Source organism: Danio aesculapii, chromosome 20 (genome assembly GCF_903798145.1).
Source record: "Danio aesculapii chromosome 20, fDanAes4.1, whole genome shotgun sequence".
NCBI lineage: Eukaryota > Metazoa > Chordata > Actinopteri > Cypriniformes > Danionidae > Danio > Danio aesculapii.
This window is the reverse complement of record NC_079454.1, coordinates 34,922,943-34,943,506: the sequence shown is the minus strand read 5'-3', so window position 1 is coordinate 34,943,506 and position 20,564 is coordinate 34,922,943. Positions and strand designations below refer to the sequence as shown.

General features: G+C 36.7%; 2 protein-coding genes across 5 annotated transcripts in view; one reads left to right on the top strand and one right to left on the bottom strand.

The window, feature by feature from the left end:
- scyl3 (SCY1-like, kinase-like 3) overlaps positions 1–1,926 on the top strand; it is a 23,045-nt gene extending 21,119 nt beyond the window's left edge. The window contains exon 14 of the mRNA XM_056481523.1: positions 1,399–1,926. Coding sequence (XP_056337498.1) covers positions 1,399–1,455 — 57 coding nt within the window. The 3' untranslated portion in view covers positions 1,456–1,926. The remainder of the gene's footprint in view (positions 1–1,398) is intronic.
- firrm (fignl1 interacting regulator of recombination and mitosis) overlaps positions 1–20,564 on the bottom strand; it is a 25,090-nt gene extending 4,526 nt beyond the window's left edge. For 2 of the 4 annotated variants that reach the window (XR_008839585.1, XR_008839586.1), the window contains exons 1-25: positions 20,465–20,564; positions 20,207–20,319; positions 20,024–20,063; positions 19,664–19,752; positions 19,038–19,142; positions 18,817–18,957; positions 18,499–18,661; positions 18,108–18,192; positions 17,178–17,346; positions 16,950–17,039; positions 16,802–16,866; positions 15,248–15,396; positions 14,572–14,701; positions 12,303–12,489; positions 11,486–11,568; positions 10,342–10,393; positions 9,916–10,005; positions 9,554–9,739; positions 7,934–8,050; positions 7,497–7,592; positions 7,237–7,350; positions 7,055–7,159; positions 5,651–5,731; positions 5,416–5,547; positions 4,949–5,052 (exon numbers count right to left, since the gene is read on the bottom strand). Coding sequence is in view for 2 of the 4 variants with exons in the window: in XM_056481520.1 (XP_056337495.1) it covers positions 4,846–5,052; positions 5,416–5,547; positions 5,651–5,731; positions 7,055–7,159; positions 7,237–7,350; positions 7,497–7,592; positions 7,934–8,050; positions 9,554–9,739; positions 9,916–10,005; positions 10,342–10,393; positions 11,486–11,568; positions 12,303–12,489; positions 14,572–14,701; positions 15,248–15,396; positions 16,802–16,866; positions 16,950–17,039; positions 17,178–17,346; positions 18,108–18,192; positions 18,499–18,661; positions 18,817–18,957; positions 19,038–19,142; positions 19,664–19,752; positions 20,024–20,063; positions 20,207–20,296 (2,766 nt within the window). In the remaining 2 variants the exon portion in view is untranslated. Of the gene's footprint in view, positions 1–4,681; positions 5,053–5,415; positions 5,548–5,650; positions 5,732–7,054; positions 7,160–7,236; positions 7,351–7,496; positions 7,593–7,933; positions 8,051–9,553; positions 9,740–9,915; positions 10,006–10,341; positions 10,394–11,485; positions 11,569–12,302; positions 12,490–14,571; positions 14,702–15,247; positions 15,397–16,801; positions 16,867–16,949; positions 17,040–17,177; positions 17,347–18,107; positions 18,193–18,498; positions 18,662–18,816; positions 18,958–19,037; positions 19,143–19,663; positions 19,753–20,023; positions 20,064–20,206; positions 20,320–20,464 lie in introns of those variants that run through there. The other 2 variants (XM_056481520.1, XM_056481521.1) reach the window with 2 other exon arrangements.

Sequence of the window (20,564 nt, the reverse complement as noted above, 5' to 3'; positions counted from 1 at the left end):
AAAAAAAAGTCTACTGGAAATGTGTAGAAAAATGCATTATGACAATATTGTGACATATTGTTCAGCCATTTTTTCATGTGAGGACTTATGCCATATACAAAGGATTAAATGTTATGGGGTGAGACTATTCCACAGAGACCAGAATAATCCATTTTGATCAACATGACATAAGCAATTGATAATGTAGGAAGCAGCAGAGAATGGCACAGAACCATTTGCATGGAGGTACAAAAGCATTCGCAACTTGCTCGTAGTAATGAGAAACTGCTTTTCTGATATGCACTTCTGACACAATGATGTGAAGATTGAACAGGGAGTTTTGAGAAATTCAAATGTGATCTGAGAAATGGACCAAAGTCACTGAGAAAAACTGTACTTAAATAAATAGTATTTGTCTAATGTAAATTTACGCTACATATTGGCCAAGTATTTCCCTTTTGAAAAGAACAAATGTAGTGGATGGCGGCTGAACCTCTGTTTGAAAGCCACTTTTGATCAACTAGATTACAAAATTGTTTGATATTTTCTTTTTTCTGTTTGGAGTACAAATGTGTATATGCCATACAAAGTATGAAGCTGACCGGTCTAGTTCTTGTCATGTGACTTGCAATGCGCTCGCAGCATTTGTTCAACTAGGTGAGCTTGGATAGCGTGAGCATATCGTGCCTCTTGTGCGCGTGTGCACATTGCTGCCAATATGCGGGGACAAGCTGTGCGCCTCCATAGGAAATAACAAACTTTGCGCTTATATAAAGACGGGATATGTGAACGGCCCCTAGTTAATAGCCTCAGTCATAGTTAAAAGCAGCCTTTAACCCAGTGTGCGTGCATATTAGCCTCAGTGTACAAGCATGGAACTTTAAATTAGTCCACTGTTGGCGTAACTTTTAGTTGCAGCAGTTCCGTGCAGAAACAGGGTGTTGAGAAGCCTGTAATTCGTCATGATTAATTAGTTGTTAATCGCGGTTAATGGTGAAATCGCTTAATCGTTGCATCCCTAATTCCAAGCAATTGTTTTGAGGAATAAAAGCCCACAGTCAATAATAAAACGATTGTCAATAATCTTTTTTTCAAATCTAGCATTTAGCTGGATCCTGATAAGCATTTAAAATGATTTGTCACAGTTAACTCTGGCTCTCTTTTTTAGTATTTACTTGTGGTATTGTGAACTTTTTCCAGGCAGACCTTTAAAAAAAAGAAGCTTGCATCTCTCCGAATTTCTATTGAATTGTACCAATACGATGACTTCAAAATATCCTAAAGGTTTACTATTTCATATCGAACAGGTGTTGAGCCAATGATCTAGCCATGATGTCAAATGTGAATGCGCCTTTACAGTTGTTGAAACTTATGCAAACCACAAATATTGAATCATGGGCTGAACACTTGTTTTCACAGACTGAGGCAGAAGGCTGGGGTGATGACCTCAACTGGGAAGATGAGAACGCTTGGTGATCACTTCTACAGAAAGCCATATGAGAGATCCCCATATAAAAACACTGCGTATGCCATCATGACATTATCACTAAAGGCCAGTCAAGTATACCACAACTGATGTAAAAATAAAGAACTATGGTTTAAAATAGTTATGCGTATTCAGGTTATCCCACCAGTTTACCTTCACCACAGAACTTGTTTTACTGTAAAAATACAATTCTGTGTAGTTTATTAAGATAGCATGATGGACCTCACTATGCCAAATTCTATTAAGAATCTTCAGTCATGTTGCACATAACCACGAAATAGACCCACATTTAATGTCAATTATTTGTGCCATAGAGCTTTTACGTTCAGCGAGCCTTAGAGGACTGAGAGCGTCAACTCTCAGAAGAAATATATAGACTCTAATTTGTGTTCACTAGAGGTGACCCTGACTTAATTTATTTGTATTATCAGCTGCTGATGAAATAAAATGGTTTTATGGTATCTGACCTGCTTTGCTTCATTACTGTATGTGTAGCACGGGGTATCTGCGGGGTCTTAAATTTACTCAAATATTGTGTTGGAGGTCTTAAATCTTTTTTGAACAGGTCTTCAGTTTCCTTTGTTCGTGTATAGCTACCCAATCTGGCCAAGACTCATACAATCACTAACCATCCATCTCAGTAAAGCTTTAAGAATGTAATTTTAACTCTATTTACCATCATGTTTTAATTATTTGCCTTATAATAACACGTGTTTAAAAGTTCTCTATGTATTTACTGCTGAAGAAGCTGACCTGGACAGACTGTTGTGCATACATTTAGTTTATTATAGATTTTAAAACCTTTTTCTTAAAAATAAAGATTATTTTGGGAAAAAGTGTACAACTAGAGTTTGATTATTTTGACAATATTCAAGGATTTTAATCAGAATTAACAAAAATATTATAAGCATTTATTAAATTATTCAAAAAAAAGTTTGATAGGGAAAATAAAAATCTTTTATAACTGGGCAATTCGAAAAACTGTATGAGTCTAAAATTTGATTCATAATAGTCTTGGGTCTTAAATTTAATTTGCTGAAACCCTGGTAGAAGTTTGTGATCTTATGAAACACTCTTTACTCTAGCACAAACAGTTCCTTTGTATAATTAGCACGTGTTGTGTGTATTGCCTTGATGAATCCCTCCTATGTGGTAAGTCGTTTTGGACAAAATATTCTGCTTAAGTACTAAATGTAAATATATTATGATTAAAAGTAAATAAATCAGTCTTCCACTGAGCAAGAGACAGTTCACCCAAAAAAGAAAATCATTTACTTCCACTTATTCCGAACCTGTATGAGTTTCTTTATATCTTGAACACAAGATATAATAAAGAATGTTAAAAAAAACAACAGCAGCCATTTACTTCCACAGATTTTGTTCTGTTCCTACTATAGAAGTCAATGGCTCCTTTTGCTTTGTGTTTAACAGATGAAATTCATAACCGTTTGATTAGGAGTACAAGGAAATTTTCATTGCACTGATAGACACCAATAGAACCCAGCAGAGATGTCTGTGAGCGATTTAGGGTCAGTGTTAGCCTCGTCTGGGTTTATTTTCAGCATCTGTACACATTCAATCACTGTTTGCGGGCTTGTGGGATGTCTTGACTGTTTGGCATCATTTTCCAACAAACTCTGACAGACAGCAGTAACTGCCAGATTAGATCAGTGCAGCATCAACTAGCATTTACAATATTTAAAATATAACTTCCAGTAGTAACTGTAATATTGAAATGAATTATAATAATCTTCTATTTAGTGCTGTGTACAACAAATCAAGACAAGGTCATACTATACGTCATGTCATCATGAAATAGTCAACTTTTTTCAGAAATCCATTTTAAGATTCTTACTGTGAATGATTTATTCATATACTCACCGGCCACTTTATTAGGTACACCTTACTAGTACCGGATTGGACCCCTTTTTGCCTTCAGAACTGCTTTAATCCTTTAGGGCATAGATTCAACAAGGTACTGGAAATATTCCTCAGAGATTTTGGTCCATATTGACATGATAACATCACGCAGTTGCTGCAGATTTGTCGGCTGCACATCCATGATGCGAATCTACCATTCCACCACATCCCAAAGATACTCTATTGGATTGAGTTCTGGTGACTGTGGAGGCCATTTGAGTACAGTGAACTCATTGTCATGTACAAGAAACGTGTTATCCTGCCGGAAGATGTGTACACTGTGGTCATAAATGGAGGGACATGGTCAGCAACAATACTGTAGGCTGTGGCATTGACACTATGCTCAATTGGTACTAATGGGCTCAAAGTGTGCCAAGAAAATATTCTCCACACCATTACACCACCACCAGCCAGAACCGTTGATACAAAGCAGGATGGATCCATATTTTCATGTTGTTGATGGCAAATTCTGACCCTACCATCCGAATGTTGCAGCAGAAACCGAGACTCGTCAGACCAGGCAATGTTTTTCCAGTCTTCTATTGTGCAATTTTGGTGAGCCTGTGGCCCAGTTTCCTGTTTTTAGCTGACAGGAGTGGCACCCGCTATGGTCTTCTGCTGCTGTAGCCCATCCGCCTCAAAGTTGGATGTGCTGTGCATTCAGAGATGCTCTTCTGCATTCTTCAGATGTAACGAGTGGTTATTTGAGTTACTGTTGCCTTTCTATCAGCTGGAACCAGTCTGGCCATTCTCCTCTGGCATCTACAAGGCATTTGCAGAACTGCCGCTCACTGGATATTTTCTCGACCATTCTCTGCAAACCCTAGAGATGGTTGTGCGTGAAAAATCCCAGTAGATCAGCAGTTTCTGAAATACTCAGACCAGCCCGTCTGGCACCAACAACCATGCCAGGTTCAAAGTCACTTAAATCACCTTTCTTCCCCATTGTGATGCTCAGTTTGAACTGCAACAGATCGTCTTGACCATGTCTACATGCATAAATGCATTGAGTTGCTGCCATGGGATTGGCTGATTAGAAATTTGCGTTAACAAACAGTTGGACAGGTGTACCTAATAAAGTGGCTGGTGAGTGTATATTTTTATAACATTAAAAAGAATCTATCCATGTCATTTTGGAATTATGGTAGTAATATGTCAAGGCTCTCAGAAAAATCAGTTTACAAATTGTGCTTCTGAATATGTGAAAAAAGGTTCAGAAAATGTTAAATATGATAATTCTCAAATGCACCATTACAGTGAGCACTTTAAAATTCAATAAAGACAACAGACTAACTATACAATTAACAAAACACTCAATTTTAATCAAGTTTAGTAAACAACTTCCTAGTCTTTGGTGTGACCGTTTTTCCCATATAAACTTTTATACAAACATGTTGCGTAAACAAACGTAGTGAGATGAAATAATGCAGCCAAGAGGTAGAGGTGGTTTTGTGGTTGAATCAGGACTGCTCTTCAGCAGTGGGGCTGATTTGTGTTATGAGTGTCTGTAAGAGCTGAAGTCTGGCCCTGACCCACTGTGGTGGAGACGGGCTGTGCTCTGACCTCTCTATTGCCTGCAGGGCTTTCAAGGCACTTTCTGCTGTCTGGAGATATCGCTCGTACTCCTCTTCTGCTTTGGTCTCCTGTCTTGGCCTCTTCGCACATGGCTGGCACAGGAGATTTATGGAGTTAGTATGAAGTCCAGTTTGAACATTTTTCTTAGACTCCTGTGTTTAGGTTTAACAATTTCACTAAAAATTAAATGTAAAAGTTCTTCCACCAGACCCAGCGATCAGATGAATGGATTCCAATAAGGCAACACAACTATTTAATCCTAGGTGACTTGTTAAATAAGTCTATTTAGGGAGGGGGGAAGGGCAGTGTTCTGTTTAATGGAGTATCTAAACTTAAACATAGGATGCAAAAAAAAAATGCTCATTATAGATCTGCACTCTTTCATCTGAACTCTTTAAACATTTGTTCCATAGTTGTGTCAAACAGGAGAGTAAATCAACTCATCATGAACTCACCTCTTCAGTAAGTGGTGTGTGTGCAGATGGGCTTTTTTCACTCTCCATTTGCTGACAGTGTTTCTCTATAACACTCCTCCACTCTTTCAGACGTTCTAGTCTTGTTTCCTCAGACTCCTGCAGTGAGACAGTCTACAGGAAGCAATACATTAACCTATACAGTATAAGGGGCACTGCACTACACAGACAAATGTTGATATAAAAGCCAAAAGTCCTCAAGTCTCTAATTTCATACCTTACTGAGGAAATTTAACACTTTGGATTTGACCTCTTCTGTTGTCAGCGTTTGAGAAATCACTTCCTCGTGGTTTGTTATCTAAAAAGTTACAAAAGAAACATGAGTTGGATTACAAATATTAAAATAGATGAACTAGAATAGATAAAGAGGGATGAGATTTGAGACTTTCACCTAAAATATGAGTTAATACCGTGCTAGTAATTGCACATTTGGAGCATGTCCAGGGGCTGATGACGCCATTGTCCATAATTTAATGAGTAATATTTTAATAACAAGAACAACCCAAACAGAACTTTCACCGGCACAAATAAACGAGAATATTTGGGGTGAATTTGAAGCATGTGTTGGGCTACGTGACCGCTGAATGACCTACAAATATTATTTTATTATCTGAAAAACTAAAACAGCACAAAGAATATTTTTACAGCACAAACCAGCACAAAGAATGAGACTATTTTAATTAAATGTGGAGCATGTCGGGGGGGCTGGTGACATCATCATCCATAATGAAATATGTGATATTTTAATAATGGAAACAGCCCAAACGGAACTTTCACCAGCACAAATGAACGAGACTATTTGGGGTGAATTTGAAGCATGTGGTGGGGCTGTGTGGCCGCTGAATGACCTAAAAGTATTAGTTTAATATCTCAAAAACTAAAACAGCACAAATGAATATTTTTGCAGCACAAACGAATGAGACTATTTTGCTGGCATTTTTTGTTGGGTGTGGAGTCAACTTCATGAACGTAATTTATATTACTTCTTATTAGAGATGCACTGCTTTGGTGCATTGGCTGCTTATATTTGGCAATTTTTGCGCAATTTAAAGCCATTGTCATATCAGCAATCATAAGAAAAAGTCTAATATAAAACCAATAATTTATTCATTATGTGCTGGTCAATTTGCATTTAAAAAAATTGCATAATAATAATAATGTTAGACTGTTGATTGTTAAACAAATCCAGTCCACATTAAATAAAAATGATCTGATGATCCAACAAAAAACTTGCTAGTATATCTGATGCCCGTGTTTTGAAATTTGCTAATTTAAAACATGATCAAAACAGTGATCTATTTAAAAGGATGAAGTTAGCTAATGACACATTAAAATCGAACCCACAGCCTACCTAAATAAAAGTCAGCGTCAAGCAGAAAAAAGTCAGGAAAGTCAGGTTGTGTCATTTCAAAAGTGTAAATTTACTTCTCGCATTCAAATTTAACTAACTGAGAATTCAATTCAATTCATCATTCAAAATAGATGAAGTTCTAGTCATGTAAATGTCACTGTTGAAAGCCCAAACACTGAATAGCAAATCCAACGATGAGAAGCTACACCAGTCCAACATGTTACTTAATTTAAAAAAATAAAAAGGTTATAATATGGAGGAGATTCTAACCTCTGCAAAGCAGCCAAATGCCTCCAGGACATGATGGAGTATCAGCCAGGATGGCTGAGTCAAAAAACCATTAAATAGAGAACTGATTCTGGGCAAAACTTGGCCCTGTAGTCAAACACAAACATATTCACATGGACAAAAATTAAACATTGAGATGAATAATTAAAATAGGTAACACATACCTGAATATTGGGAGGAATAAATATTTGTCCCAAGGAAGCAAGAAATTCCAAAGCAGCTAAAAGCAGGTCATCAGGACATTGATGGATACTCAAGCCACTCAAACAGGAAACAGCCTGCAATTTGGCAAAAATAAAAAAGCTTGTATTAAAATAAAAACTATCTATAAAAGATTTACAATGAAGAACTATAAAAGGTCCTAAGAATGCACAAAAATATGGTAGTAAAAGAAGCAGATGTAATGTTAAATGCATAAAATCACCTGAAAGATGACGTGTGGCTCTAAACTTTTGATCAGAACAGCTGATAGTGACAGGAGTAATTTCACAGTGCACTGAAGTGTCACATGTACCTGAACCTGAAAGAAGAGTAAATATTCTCTTTGTGGTTTTTGCAAAATAATATTACACTCCGTAGCAATGGCTTTATATTTTAAAGTGTGTATTACTCTGGTAAATCATTCTAATATGCTGATTTAGTGCTTAAGAAAGATTACTTATGACTATCAATACTGAAAATAGGTCTGTTGCTTAACGGTACGAGGTATATTCTATCAATAAACAGTAATCATTTGAAATTCTGTAACAAAACTAAAACTCTTCACTGTCAGTTTTGATCAATTTAATGCATAGTTGTGAAATAAAGTTAATTTTCTTCACATAAAGAATTTTACTGAACTTAAAGCCATGAACACGTCACCTGGCTGCTCCTCATGTGACTCCACAGCTGAGAGATGATCTTCACTGAGGACTCCACACATTCAGTCTGTGTGCCACTGCCTCCTACAACCAGCAGCACACAGTCCAGTATCCGGTTCTGAATCACAAACAAACCACAGGAGTTCAAATCCTGTACTAGGCAATAAGGGCACAGTGTCAGAACTGACATAATGCGGATGTACACAGTTTTACAACACAAAGCTTTGAAGATTTAGAGTAACAATAGAAGTCCTTGACTCTTTCACTGCCAAAAGGTAAAATTGTGGGTTTGTGTTTATTGTTCATTATCATTACCCACATTCGAATTTGTTTTAGGAAAAACACATTTACAGCATTGGAAGTTTAATTTTGGTCTAATTTTCTCTGTTTGTTCGTAATTATGGGGCAATAAATTGCAAAAAAATAAAAAATAAATAAACTTTGTTTTGTCCTCAAGTTTTTTTTTTTCGTTTTTCTTCTTCAAGTCCAAATGTCAAAAAAAATATATAGTAAAATATGCTTGTTTTAAAGAAATGATCTGCCAGCGGGCGGGGCGGTGGGAGGGGGGGGGGGGGGGGTGCAAGTAAAATAATCTTGTTTTTACTTTAAAATGTTAATATTTGGACTAGAAACAAGACAAAAATTCTAAGAAAGAAATGTTTCTTTGCATAAATAATATAAATTACATATAAATACAGTGATTAAATACAATTTAATCGTTTAATTGTAGCTCCTGGTCAACTATAATTCAGACTGGACATTGCATATCTTGCAATGTGATTATTGTGGATGAGCAAATTGTTATATTGATGCTAAAATGATATTTTGTGCTGCCGTACTGCTGACAATACAACAAACATTATTTATTGTGTTCCTCATGATTTTTATTGTTTCTTTTCAATATAAACACATTCCAATTTGGTTCTTCACATGTCCAATAGGTCACGTGTAGGGCCAGACAGAATCTGCAGACATTTTTTGGCTATTTCTGCACAGATTTTGTAAAAAATCTGCAGATTTATGCAGGGTGATTTTAGGAGTATCGTAACGCAGATTTCATGTGGGCCTAGTCATGTGATAATGACAAGGGGAACAATATGTTGAGATTCCATTTTACTACAAAAAAAAACTTTAGCAGTCACGAATTAACAGGCATGTGTTCGGTGGGCAAAAAAAATTGAGGAAGGCAGAAATTTATGAATATTCACATTTATGTGTGGTGGGGGTGGAGTACAGAGTCACATTTTGTTAGTGGATTGTTGTTAGTGGACATTGTCATCAACTCTTCTAGCGCTTGTTTGCGACATAATTTGCATAATAGGTCATAATGGAAATAAACTGCTTTGTCTGTCTTTAAATTTTCATATTATCAGTAGATCACCTGCAGAACTTTCTCACACCAATTTGCATTTTATGGGATTGCAGTCCAATCTGTCTTGTTTAGCAAATCTGGTCCAGTGGGTTTAATGAACTACCGGTGGTAAATTTGTAAGTCTGTATTTTTGATGGTTTTAAAACCAAGGCCTTGTGTAATTCTACATGATGGCAATCAGAAGTTAATAATAATAATTACTAATAATTAAGCAGGTTAGTGGCAGTCGTGTCACTTTAGTGCCCTCACCAGTCTCGGTATTCCTCCCAGCCTGCAGCCGCTGTTCTGCCATTCCTCCAGCACCACAGAAGCCCTGTCGAGCACCTGCTCCTCCACCCGCACACGGGCCTCCACGCACAGACACCTAAGCAGAGTGTGACGCCACACACAAAGGTTCTCCTCCTGAGAAAGTGGAAAGCGCTCCACAAACTCCACCTGTCACAAAAACACTTTTATAAATGTGCCATTTAGCTACCCTATAAACAAAAAGCATTGGGAAAGGAAGCCAAAAACAATCTCAATCTCATTATTTTGACTTCTCAGGAAGTTTTATTTGGCATTATTGTTATGTTCATGTGCTATATCTGGTAGAAAAAGAAAGAGAAAGTAACCTGGTGTTTTGGAGTCATCAGAAAAAGTAGGCGTCTGAGTACCAGGGCCAAGTGAATCAGTTGATAACCCCCAGCAGGACATGACCTTATCTAAACAGTACAACAATAGAGTTTATGGAAACAGGGAGCTCACTGATGATGATCTTATTTTTATTGAGTATATAAAAATCTGACTTTTTTGGGGGTGCTCAACACTCGAAAGAATCAATCATAAAAGGTTCAAAAAGTTAAGTACTTTTAAAAGAGTCAATAAAATTAGATAGAATTTTATTTTAATATGCCTATACCCTATGTGCATTTGACACCAATTGTCAGCTCAGTCAGGGTGTAAGAGAGAAGAGTCCCCTGTAATCCCTCATCCCAGACAAGATTTCAGAAATCCACAAGAGCACAGAAAAGGTCACATTCCCAAAAGACTCCACTTACCAAATGAGCAATAACGACAACATGATGAAAACACAACTCAGCCGTGCCATACCTAAAGAGAACAGATCTGTATATAAACACTCATATAATTCTTTAGAGCAATATACACTCAATAGCCACTTTATCAGGTGTGCACAATGAATGCACAACACGGTGAATGAATGCACAACACGGTGAACCTGGAGGCAGATGGGCTACAGCAGCAGAAGACCACACCAGGTGCCACTCCTGTGAGCTAAGAACAGGAAATTGAGGCTACAATTCACACAGGTTCACCAAAATTGGACAATAGAAGATTGGAAAAATGTTGCCTGGTCTGATAAGTCTTAATTTCTGCTGCAACATTCAGATGGTAGGGTCAGAATTTGCTGTCAACAACATGATAGTATGGATCCATCCTGCCTTGTATCAATGGTTCAGGCTGGTGGTGGTGTAATGGTGTGGGGGATGTTTTCTTGGCACAGTTTGGGACCATTAGTACCACTTGAGCATAGTGTCAACGCCACAGCCTACCTGAGTATTGTTACTGACCATGTCCATCCCTTTATGACCACAGTGTACCCATCTTCTGATGGCTACCTCCAGCAGGATAACATGCCATGTCATAAAGCACGAATCATCTCAGACTGGTTTCTTGAACATGACAATGAGTTCACTGTACTCAAATGGCCTCCACAGTCAAGAGAACTCAATCTAATAGAGAACCTTTGGGATGTGGTGAAACAGGAGATTCACATCAGGGATGTGCAGCAGACAAATCTGCAGCAACTGCGTGATGCTATCATGTTAATATGGACCAAAATCTCTGAGGAATATTTCCAGTACACTGTTGAATATATGCCATAAAGGATTAAGGCAGTTCTAAAGGCAAAAGGGGGTCCAACCCAGTACTAGTAAAGTGTACCTAATAAAGTGGCCGGTGAGTGTACATACATTCTCTTTTAGTAAAAGACATTTATCAGTATTTTTAGGGGAAAGTTTTGAAGGATTGCCAAACCACAATGACAAAACTCTGGAATTTTTCACTTTAGAAAAAAACAGGAATGTTCCAATTGTTCATGATCTGTGTCTTTGTGACATTTCTGAAAAGTAGTAGTCACAGCACTCTGATGGTCTACGCTCTTGGGTGTGTATCTGTACTTACCGAGCTAGGAAGCACCAGACATCTGTGGCCAAGAGAGCCGTCTGTGTGTCTGTCTGCAATACAGCGGCTAATAATGAGCGCTCCTGAAAAAAGGAAAGGGAGTACAGCAAAGATTATATGACATATCCTATTTATGCTCAAACATCCTATTCAAATTATTGTCAGTAGATATAATTTCAGCATTTAATATCTAACACGGAGCGTAAATGGGAGGACTTAAAATTTTCTATTAAAAGAAATGATTACTGTATTTTAAGACGCCACATCTAACTATAATGGAAATAAAATAATTGTTGAAGAAAAAGTTGTTTTAGTTCACGCAAACTACTTGACATTTAATGGTTATTCATAACATAAAACGAAAAATATAAAACAAACATAAATATACTCAATTGCTACACAATTTATTATAAACCTCAAACCTAAATTAACTTCATTTATCAGGGGTTGCCACAGCGGAATGAACCATCAACTACTCTGGCATATGTTTTACACAGCGGATGCCCTTCCAGCCACAATCCAGTACTGGGAAACACCCATACACTCTCTCACACACGCACACACACACACACACACAGGCCAATTTAGTTGTTTAAAGCAAAACTAAAAATACCATCTCACTGAAAATGCCTCTTTCATCCCGAATGTGTGTATATTATATTAATAGCACTGATTAATCATTCTTTAGAACCATGCAATAATTTAACTATAAAACAATATAATTAGAATGTGGCTCATCTTTTTGTAAGACTCAAAAGAAAGCATATGCCCAGAAAAACACTTTGTAATTGAATAAAATTCAAAAGAGATTACTGACCAGTGGAGGGAAGTGTTGAGCAGGCAGCACAGCCACACAAGCACACAAATGCACACACACATGCTGGTGCAGACTGACTGTACCCTGAGCCTGGCCTCGCAGCATCACCCCTGGTAAACACACTGGCACTAAACGCTCCAACACACACAGCCGAAAACTCTGGAACACCGCCTCAAACACGGACCATCTGATGAAACACAGAGGTTTTACTTGTGAAATGTACTAATGCGAGCAATGCTAAACTGCATCTTGAGAGAACTAATCAGTGTGAGGCATAGCCAATTCATTTCATAAACTAATTCAAATTAAATTGAATTTAAAAGATTTACATTGAACAATACTAATGTTTTACTGAATTGACAGTAAATTGAAATCTGAAAATGTTTTCATTAATTGCCGAGCCAATTCAGGGAAGAGTACAATTAAAGAGGCTGTAAACTCAACTGCATCAATGCTAGTCTGCAAGACTTTCATGAGATCATGCAACCATCATATTATCCAACAGTCCACCTGAAATCAAAGTCACCATGATGGCAAATCAACTCATATGAAAGACGAAAGCTGTATTTTTTGCAACTGTGGGAATTAGCACATATAACAATGAACTAGTGTTCCATGGGATTTCATATAGGTTGTTTTCAATCACGCGGTTCTGGTGACGCGTGAAATTCAGATAGAGATTTATACCATATTTCAAAGGAGATATAAATAGAATATAACCATATATGTTGGGCATGATCCATATACCATGAAGAGGGCCAAGTTTTCTACTGAACTAAATATATTTGCCTGCGGTAGATAGCCTTAGCAGTAGCAGTAGGTAGACTTCTTTCTCAAGCCATTACATGAAAAAATATTATACTTATTATAGTGTTTTGAAGCATACTTGAATTAAACTGTGGTAGTAATTATTTGGTTATGGTACAACACAACTGTTGTAATAAACATTATCCAATAGGCTGTATTTTTATAATTATACACCATCACAGGGCACCACATATTACACAACCGTTTAAGTATTTATTAGTTTATCATTTTACTATGCATCAGTATTCTGTGACATTCATTAACAAAGGGCTATACTATACATTACACACTTTACTATGGTTACTAACATATTTTGTATAAGTGTGGTGGTGTTTGTATCTGATTTTTATATAACACATTAACATATAATACACATAGCTAGGCCTGTATATAACAATTATTAGTGCTGTCAAATGAATTATCGCGTTCAAAAAAACGTTTGTACATATGAATGTACTGAATGAATGTTTATTACATGCCACTTTTTCTTTCGTTTTTAAGCCAATTTCTTGAACTTTTTCCCCTTTATGAGCAAAACCCCTGAAAGCCTATAAAAGCTGTTTAGCATTCCTTATTTTGGCCAATTTAAAGATTTATAAACAACATAAAACAGAAACATTTTTATCTCCTGATATTGATTTCTATTTAGAAGAATCACTTCCTGCCCTCCATCTGAGTCTCGCACGTCATCAATGACATCATGCGAAAACAACCTATATCAATGTTGTCTAGTTTGCGAAGTCCATCCAATAAAATAGGGTATATGCCAAGGTAAAGCCAGTTTAAGCACTTCCTATGAACTGTCATGCCAATACAAAACTGGCACAGCGTGCTTAAGATCTGGTTTCTTTAAAAATCAATAATCTTTACTGCCTGATTAATATTTGATATGAAGTGGGTCTCACACCAGGCAAGTAGCACTCCTCTGCTGTTCAGGAAAACATTTGTTTTTTAATGGTCTTTCATCTCATTTTATGCTTGAACAACTAAATGGACGCTTGAGTCTATTAAACTGATTATATTTTAATTACATTATAACATCGATGCTGTAAAAGTAACCTTGTGAAATGGAAAAATAGTCGCATCAACAGTTTATCAGTGGCTGAAAAACACTTGCTTTGCATATAGCCCATTAGCCAACTGTCAAGTGCACATCATGATTTTGCCATGTACGATGCGATCCTGGATTAACATCTATGTTGATCCTAGAACATCATTTTTGTTCAATAATAAAAAAATCCATACTTATTTCCTGCCCCTAAACCACTATACATGTAAATTATTCCCAAAATCAGAGGGGAATAATAGTTGGATAACAATCATGTAAAAGTGCATAAACATAACCATAAACCTAAACAGAAATTGTATCCCTTGATTCTGATTGGAATGTTGTTCCAGGATTAACATGGTAATCCAGGAACATGTCCTACTTGGTGAAAACAGGTTGGCAACTGTAAAGTACCTTGGAGTTTCTTCTGAAAACTGGCTGCCATCACTCCACAGCCGCAGCGCTTCTTCTGGCTGGGATGACAGCTTACCCATAACATTTACCAGCAGCAGACACTGTGGTAGAAAAAGCTCGGCACTGCTCCCTAAAATTCAAAAATAATAATAACAACATATTTAAAACAAGAAATCATTTAAAAATGTTGCATATATGCAAAAAAAGAAACATTTATAAGCCTGTGGTTTATCTGAAAACATCAAATTACAAATAAAGTGAATTTTCCAATTGTCTACATTATATCAGTCATAAAAGTGCAACACCACATTTTGCAGTGCATGATGCATTGCCCTCTAATGATAAAAGGGCATGAGCACATATTCAATTTAAGTGACCTGGAAATGCTCAGGATCTACACTCAGCAGTATGTCATGGAAAGTCAGTCTCTTGTGCATTTCTTATATAACCGCTTTCTTGACATGAAAGAAATTATTACCCTGTTCTTCTCATTCTGCTGAGATTTTTCCTGAGATCACACATATTACAATCAACACAACATTAATGACCAGGTTGAATGATCTATAAGCTTAGAATGGACAAGCAAAACACTTTAGGAAGGAAATGTTAAAAGGAGTTTTCTGGAGTTCAAGAGGACACTGGAGGACGATATGGTAGTTTGAAATAAAAATCTCACGATGGTCTGGGTTCAGGACAGACTCAGCGAAGGGATGAAAGGACATCATTTGTGTCAGCATGGCATCCACAGGAACCAGAACTGCCACTCTCAGCTCCTCAATAAGGGTAGGAGGCACAGATGGGGCACAGAGAGATGGAGGAAACTTGCTTATGAGGGGAGAAAAAAAATTTATTCACAATTATACATAGTGGACCAAACAGAGACATTTAACAAAAGATATATAAATAAATATCTGACAAAAATGTGATTCTTGGTTTTCAGGTTACAGTCTCAAATGGTTTTATAAAATAGCAAAGCAGATGTGCTTATTAAAATGACAAACTTTGAGTTTTCCAGTGTTTCCATTTAAATTAAAAAATCTCCTGGCAAAAAATGTAAAGTATTTAAGGCTACGTTCACACTGCAAGGCTTAGTGCTTAGATCAGATTTTTTCAAATCTTGATTGTTTTACATAGCAGTTCACATTGTTATTATAAATGTGGCCAATATCAGATTTGCCGTGTGAACAGATCATGGTCCTAAACTGACCTGCATGGGCAAAAGTACAGTTACGGACAGCACAAAATGTCTTATTATGCACACAATGTGTATACTGTACAAAGCACATTGTCAGATTATGCTTAATTTGATTATTGCCCTTGTCACAGACAACCGTGGTGTATTTTATGAACTGTAAAGGGTTGACCTACTACTACTAATCGCTATTTGAAACCTAAAATAAGTCTCTTGTGATTGAATACACTGATCTTTTGTGATTTATGACAACCGTGGTGTGCGCCTTCCTGACCACCGGTGTAGTGAACTCATCAAGGGTTAATGGGCAGCAGCAGAATGAACTGTGAAGGCGGAGTTGGTTTATCTCTGTTTGTAGAGTTATTTCATTTTACTTTGTTGTAAACAACAGGCACGCGCAGAAGGGGGGTTTGGGTGCTTGAGCACCTGCCCTTTTTTCTCTCGGAGAGAAAGTTCACCCTTAAAATGAAATTGCCCCCTTCCTTTGCGCACGGATCCCTTATCTGTAACACTGCCTGATGCTCTTCAGCTTCGCGATCAACCCGTGCCCCAATCATTAACCAGACTGGTTAACAAGCACCAGTTTTTGGGGTTTTTTTGCCTTCAAATTTTTCAGTGGTAAAGTAATTGCCCATTCTACTACGCTGCTGAGAAGTAGAGTATGTTTGCAGCACAGAATAGCAATGCATGTTACTCAAAGATTATGTATAAGTCACATGAAATCCGACATAACCGTTCACACTGCAGTCGGATCACAAAACATCAGATCTGTGTCTGATTTAATACTACATATGAAAGTGGCACAAATCAGAACTGAAAAGATCAGATTCCATGCGGTTTGGGATGTTCACACTATCATTACCTGACTCACATGTGGGCAAAAAAAATCTGATTCGGGCCACATTTGACTGCAGTGTGAACATAGCCTAATACTTGCAAACTTTTCTAAAACATCAAGCCAGCAGAACTTTCTTTTTAAGACAACTTGAGAAAGCTTTTTTGACTTTGACACTTTTTAAGAACCAGCAATGTAATTACCTATGGATTTGGAGATACAACTGGTGAAATCGACTGCACGACTTGGAAAGAAACACTTTAAATTCCTATCAAAAAAAAAAAACATTGCTGTTTTAGACTGTTAAAATCATGGTCTTATCATGAAGGAATAACTTTCGTTTTGAGTTACCTTTGTGTAGTGGACTAATGTGTTGGCAAAAAACCTACACATCTTTGTTGCTTTTTGGAAAAGCTTGTATTCTGAAGAGTGCACAGCTTCCTATTAAAAACAAAAGGAGGAAGGCAGATTACAGTTGACCTTTCATGCAACTACACATTTTTTTAACAGTGTTATCAAAAAAGTCCCTGGCATGTGCATCTAGGTCATCGTTATTACAACTAAAAATACCATACCGACCATTAATTTTAACTGATGAGTCTCCTTTACCTGTAGGCCTGCCTGTTGGATCTGTTGAGCCAGCTCAAGACAGTTCTCGACAGACGTACACAGGTCTTCACATAACATAAAGGAAATGTCAGTGTGGTGAAGCCGATCCTCTACTAGAGACTGGTACTTCACACTCTGTCTGAAATCAAATGCAAACTGTTAGCATAGTCATTATGTGCAATTAAATAAACATTTATAAACAAAGGGCAAAAGTGGTGCTGAATAAGTTGGTGGTTTATTTCACTGTGGCGACCCCAGATTAATAAAGGGACTAAGCCGAAAAGAAAATGAATGAATGAAGACAATATTTCAGTGAATTTAAGACTTTTTAAATAGTCTAAAATTAGTTTTTTTAAATTTAAGACATTTTAAGATTTTTGAGACCCCGCAGACACCCTGATCAGTTTCACTTTAAATTTATTTGAGCTTGATGTTTAAAATAATTCAGCTTAAAGTGAATGCCACAATAATTTCTGCTTGTTTGATTTTTCATTCTTTTTTATGTTTTGTATACTGTTACATTAAACTACTTTGTTCTGAAGTGAGGGGAACTGAAATACATGTTTAGCATGATTAATCTAATTACATATTCCTTAATATAAATGTGACTAGCACACAAATCAAACACTTATCTGTGTTTTTTGTTTATTCACTCAGCAACTACATTTTGACGAGGTATAATACAGTCAGATCAAATGTGACTTATTATTCTGGAAAATATTGTAGATCAAATATAGTCTTGGACAAAAGGGGTACAGTATGTAGAGTCAAAACATTTTTATCAGCTTCAAATACTTCAGCTTCAACTTCAAATAATGAAATTCCACTCGACACAAAATGAACATTTAAAATGGTTCTATTAAAACAAATATAATACTTCATGATGCACATTATACTCACTTAATAATAAATTTCCATGTGTTGGCATGTAGCGCAATGTCCAGCCTGGATATGATCAAGCATATGTCCAGCAGACTGTGGATCACTGCAGGCCAAACAATTCAAGTTAAATACATACAGTAGTCAGCATTTGAAGCAGCTCAAAACCTTTTATCAAAGTTGTCCAAAAACTTTTGAACAATTCTTGTCTTATAGGACCATTTTCAAAAACTTCAAATTTTGTCTCTTTATTAAAGATTGTGTGAAACAGAATTAAACCTTTCCCTCATAAAGATGCCACAAAATAAGAAAACTAAGATAGTCTGTAAATTTTCTTATTCTGAATTATATACAACCATGTATGGCCTTGTTAAATACCAATAAAAAAATTAATTAAAAAGATGCCACAAACCTGTGACAATATCTGATATGTCCTCCTCAGACGCAGTGTCTTCAAAGTTAATCTTGTCCAAAAGTTCCATAAGGCTCTTCTGCAAAGAATAGGCCTCTTTAAACAGGCCTTGAAGGAGATCACCAACCAATGACAGTCTTCCACTGTACATGACCTCACTGTCCTATAAACATATCAACATAATACTGAAATCTACAGCAAATATAATTCTCTGTATAACCACCAAAACAGACAATAGGTGTTGTAGGTTTAGATATATTCATTCCATTGTTAAACTATGCGTCTGTATTATTTTATATCATTTAAAGAATAGCAAACCTTGCAGTGCTGAAAGGTGTCCTTTAGGACTCTAAGGATGCAAGAGGGCAAAGAACGAATGTTGCTGAAGGAAACAGACTCTTCAATGGAACAGACATGACGCACACAACCAGAGAGGCACTCCAGTGTCTGGACCATCATCTGGCCAAAAACACACCAGCAGAAAGCTTTATGACCAGTGAATGACTGACTGAACAAGAAATATTATAAAATATTCAAACCTTCAGGATTTTTCTCAGAAATAAATGCAACTCTGTGTTCTGACTAGAAAGGCCTCCAATTTGCTTGCTGATTTCTTCCAAAAGACTTGCGAACACTTTTACAACCTGTGAATTGTACATGACAGTATAGAAACATGCTTAATTGTTGAATATTTCAGGAAATTCTGAAAGGAATGGAAAAGGTAACGAAGTACAAACAAATGATGAGCTATAATGAAAATGATTAGCAAGTCAGTTCTTCTTTTATTTGATTGTTTATGGCAAAATTTGGCAGTATGCTGTCTAAACCAGACAACTACACACAAATCCCAACTATATAGCAGGAAACAAAAACAGTAGGCTAAATTCACTGGACAAAAGAGCAGCCAGATGATCGGGTTTGGTAAAGTAAATTGATCCACTACCAAAGCGCGTTACTTGGTTAGGCTGTTTAAAACAATTATACAGTACTCCTATTTGCTGTTGATCTCTTATTAATAACATCTAAGAGTTCTTCTTGTTTTATCTTCATGATCTAATGGTATGGTTTAAATATCACATAATTACTAAGAAAATGCATCAGAGCAGCAAATAAAATGGCAACCCTCGCGATTAAACAGTCATTTGAGGGAATTGAAATCTCAAACCTTGGGTAAAGCAGTGGAGAAACATCCAGTCTCTAAATCAGATAAAGAGAGATGAGGAAGAAACCTGCTTGTGATTATTTGCAGAATATCTGTGGAGATACCAAGAAAAAAAACACTTAAAATAGTTAATAATTTTACACTTAATATTTACTGAAGGAAGAAGCAATAAAAGCTCATATAATAACAACAAAAAAGAAATCTGAAAATATCAAGGACATTAGATTTGACACTTATTTGCTTCAACGTGCTTAGACTTGACCCTAAACTGAACTGAATAAGGTTTAAACATAGGTAAAACTTCATACACCTGAGATATTCCAGGTCAGAAACAGCGAAGAAATGATGACAGCTCAGACTTACTTGTATGCTCTTCCCAGCTGTCAGTTTCATGATGCATGGCGTGCAAGAGTCAAGGATAAGCACAAACGCATTCACAGGTAGTCGGACCTACACAATCAAATACACGTGTGCAAGTCCTGGTCACATTCATATACTGCCTTAAACGTTATTCGTGAACTGGAAAAGGTTTTCAGAAAAGGATATAACTAGTTTAGGCAGGACAGTTTTGAGTTCTCGTTGACAGGTCTCCTGGTTCCACTGAGAAACTTCGTCCAAAAGAGTCACTTGAGACATCGTGGTCACTTTTAAAAACTCACCTTATAAACAAAGTTGCAACTTACATTAACAAATCCTCAGCCTGCATATCGATGGCCAAACATGTATACGCAAATTAGACAACTTTAACCGTTATATTACTCATTCAGTTATACTCTTTTTAAAACAAATAACTAGACAACTTACGGACTCGCTCAAAGGAAAAATAGCGTTTAATAACGTGTTGATATGGTGATTATAGACAATAATATCTTTGGACTTCTGATTTCCTTGTGCTGCTGGTCGA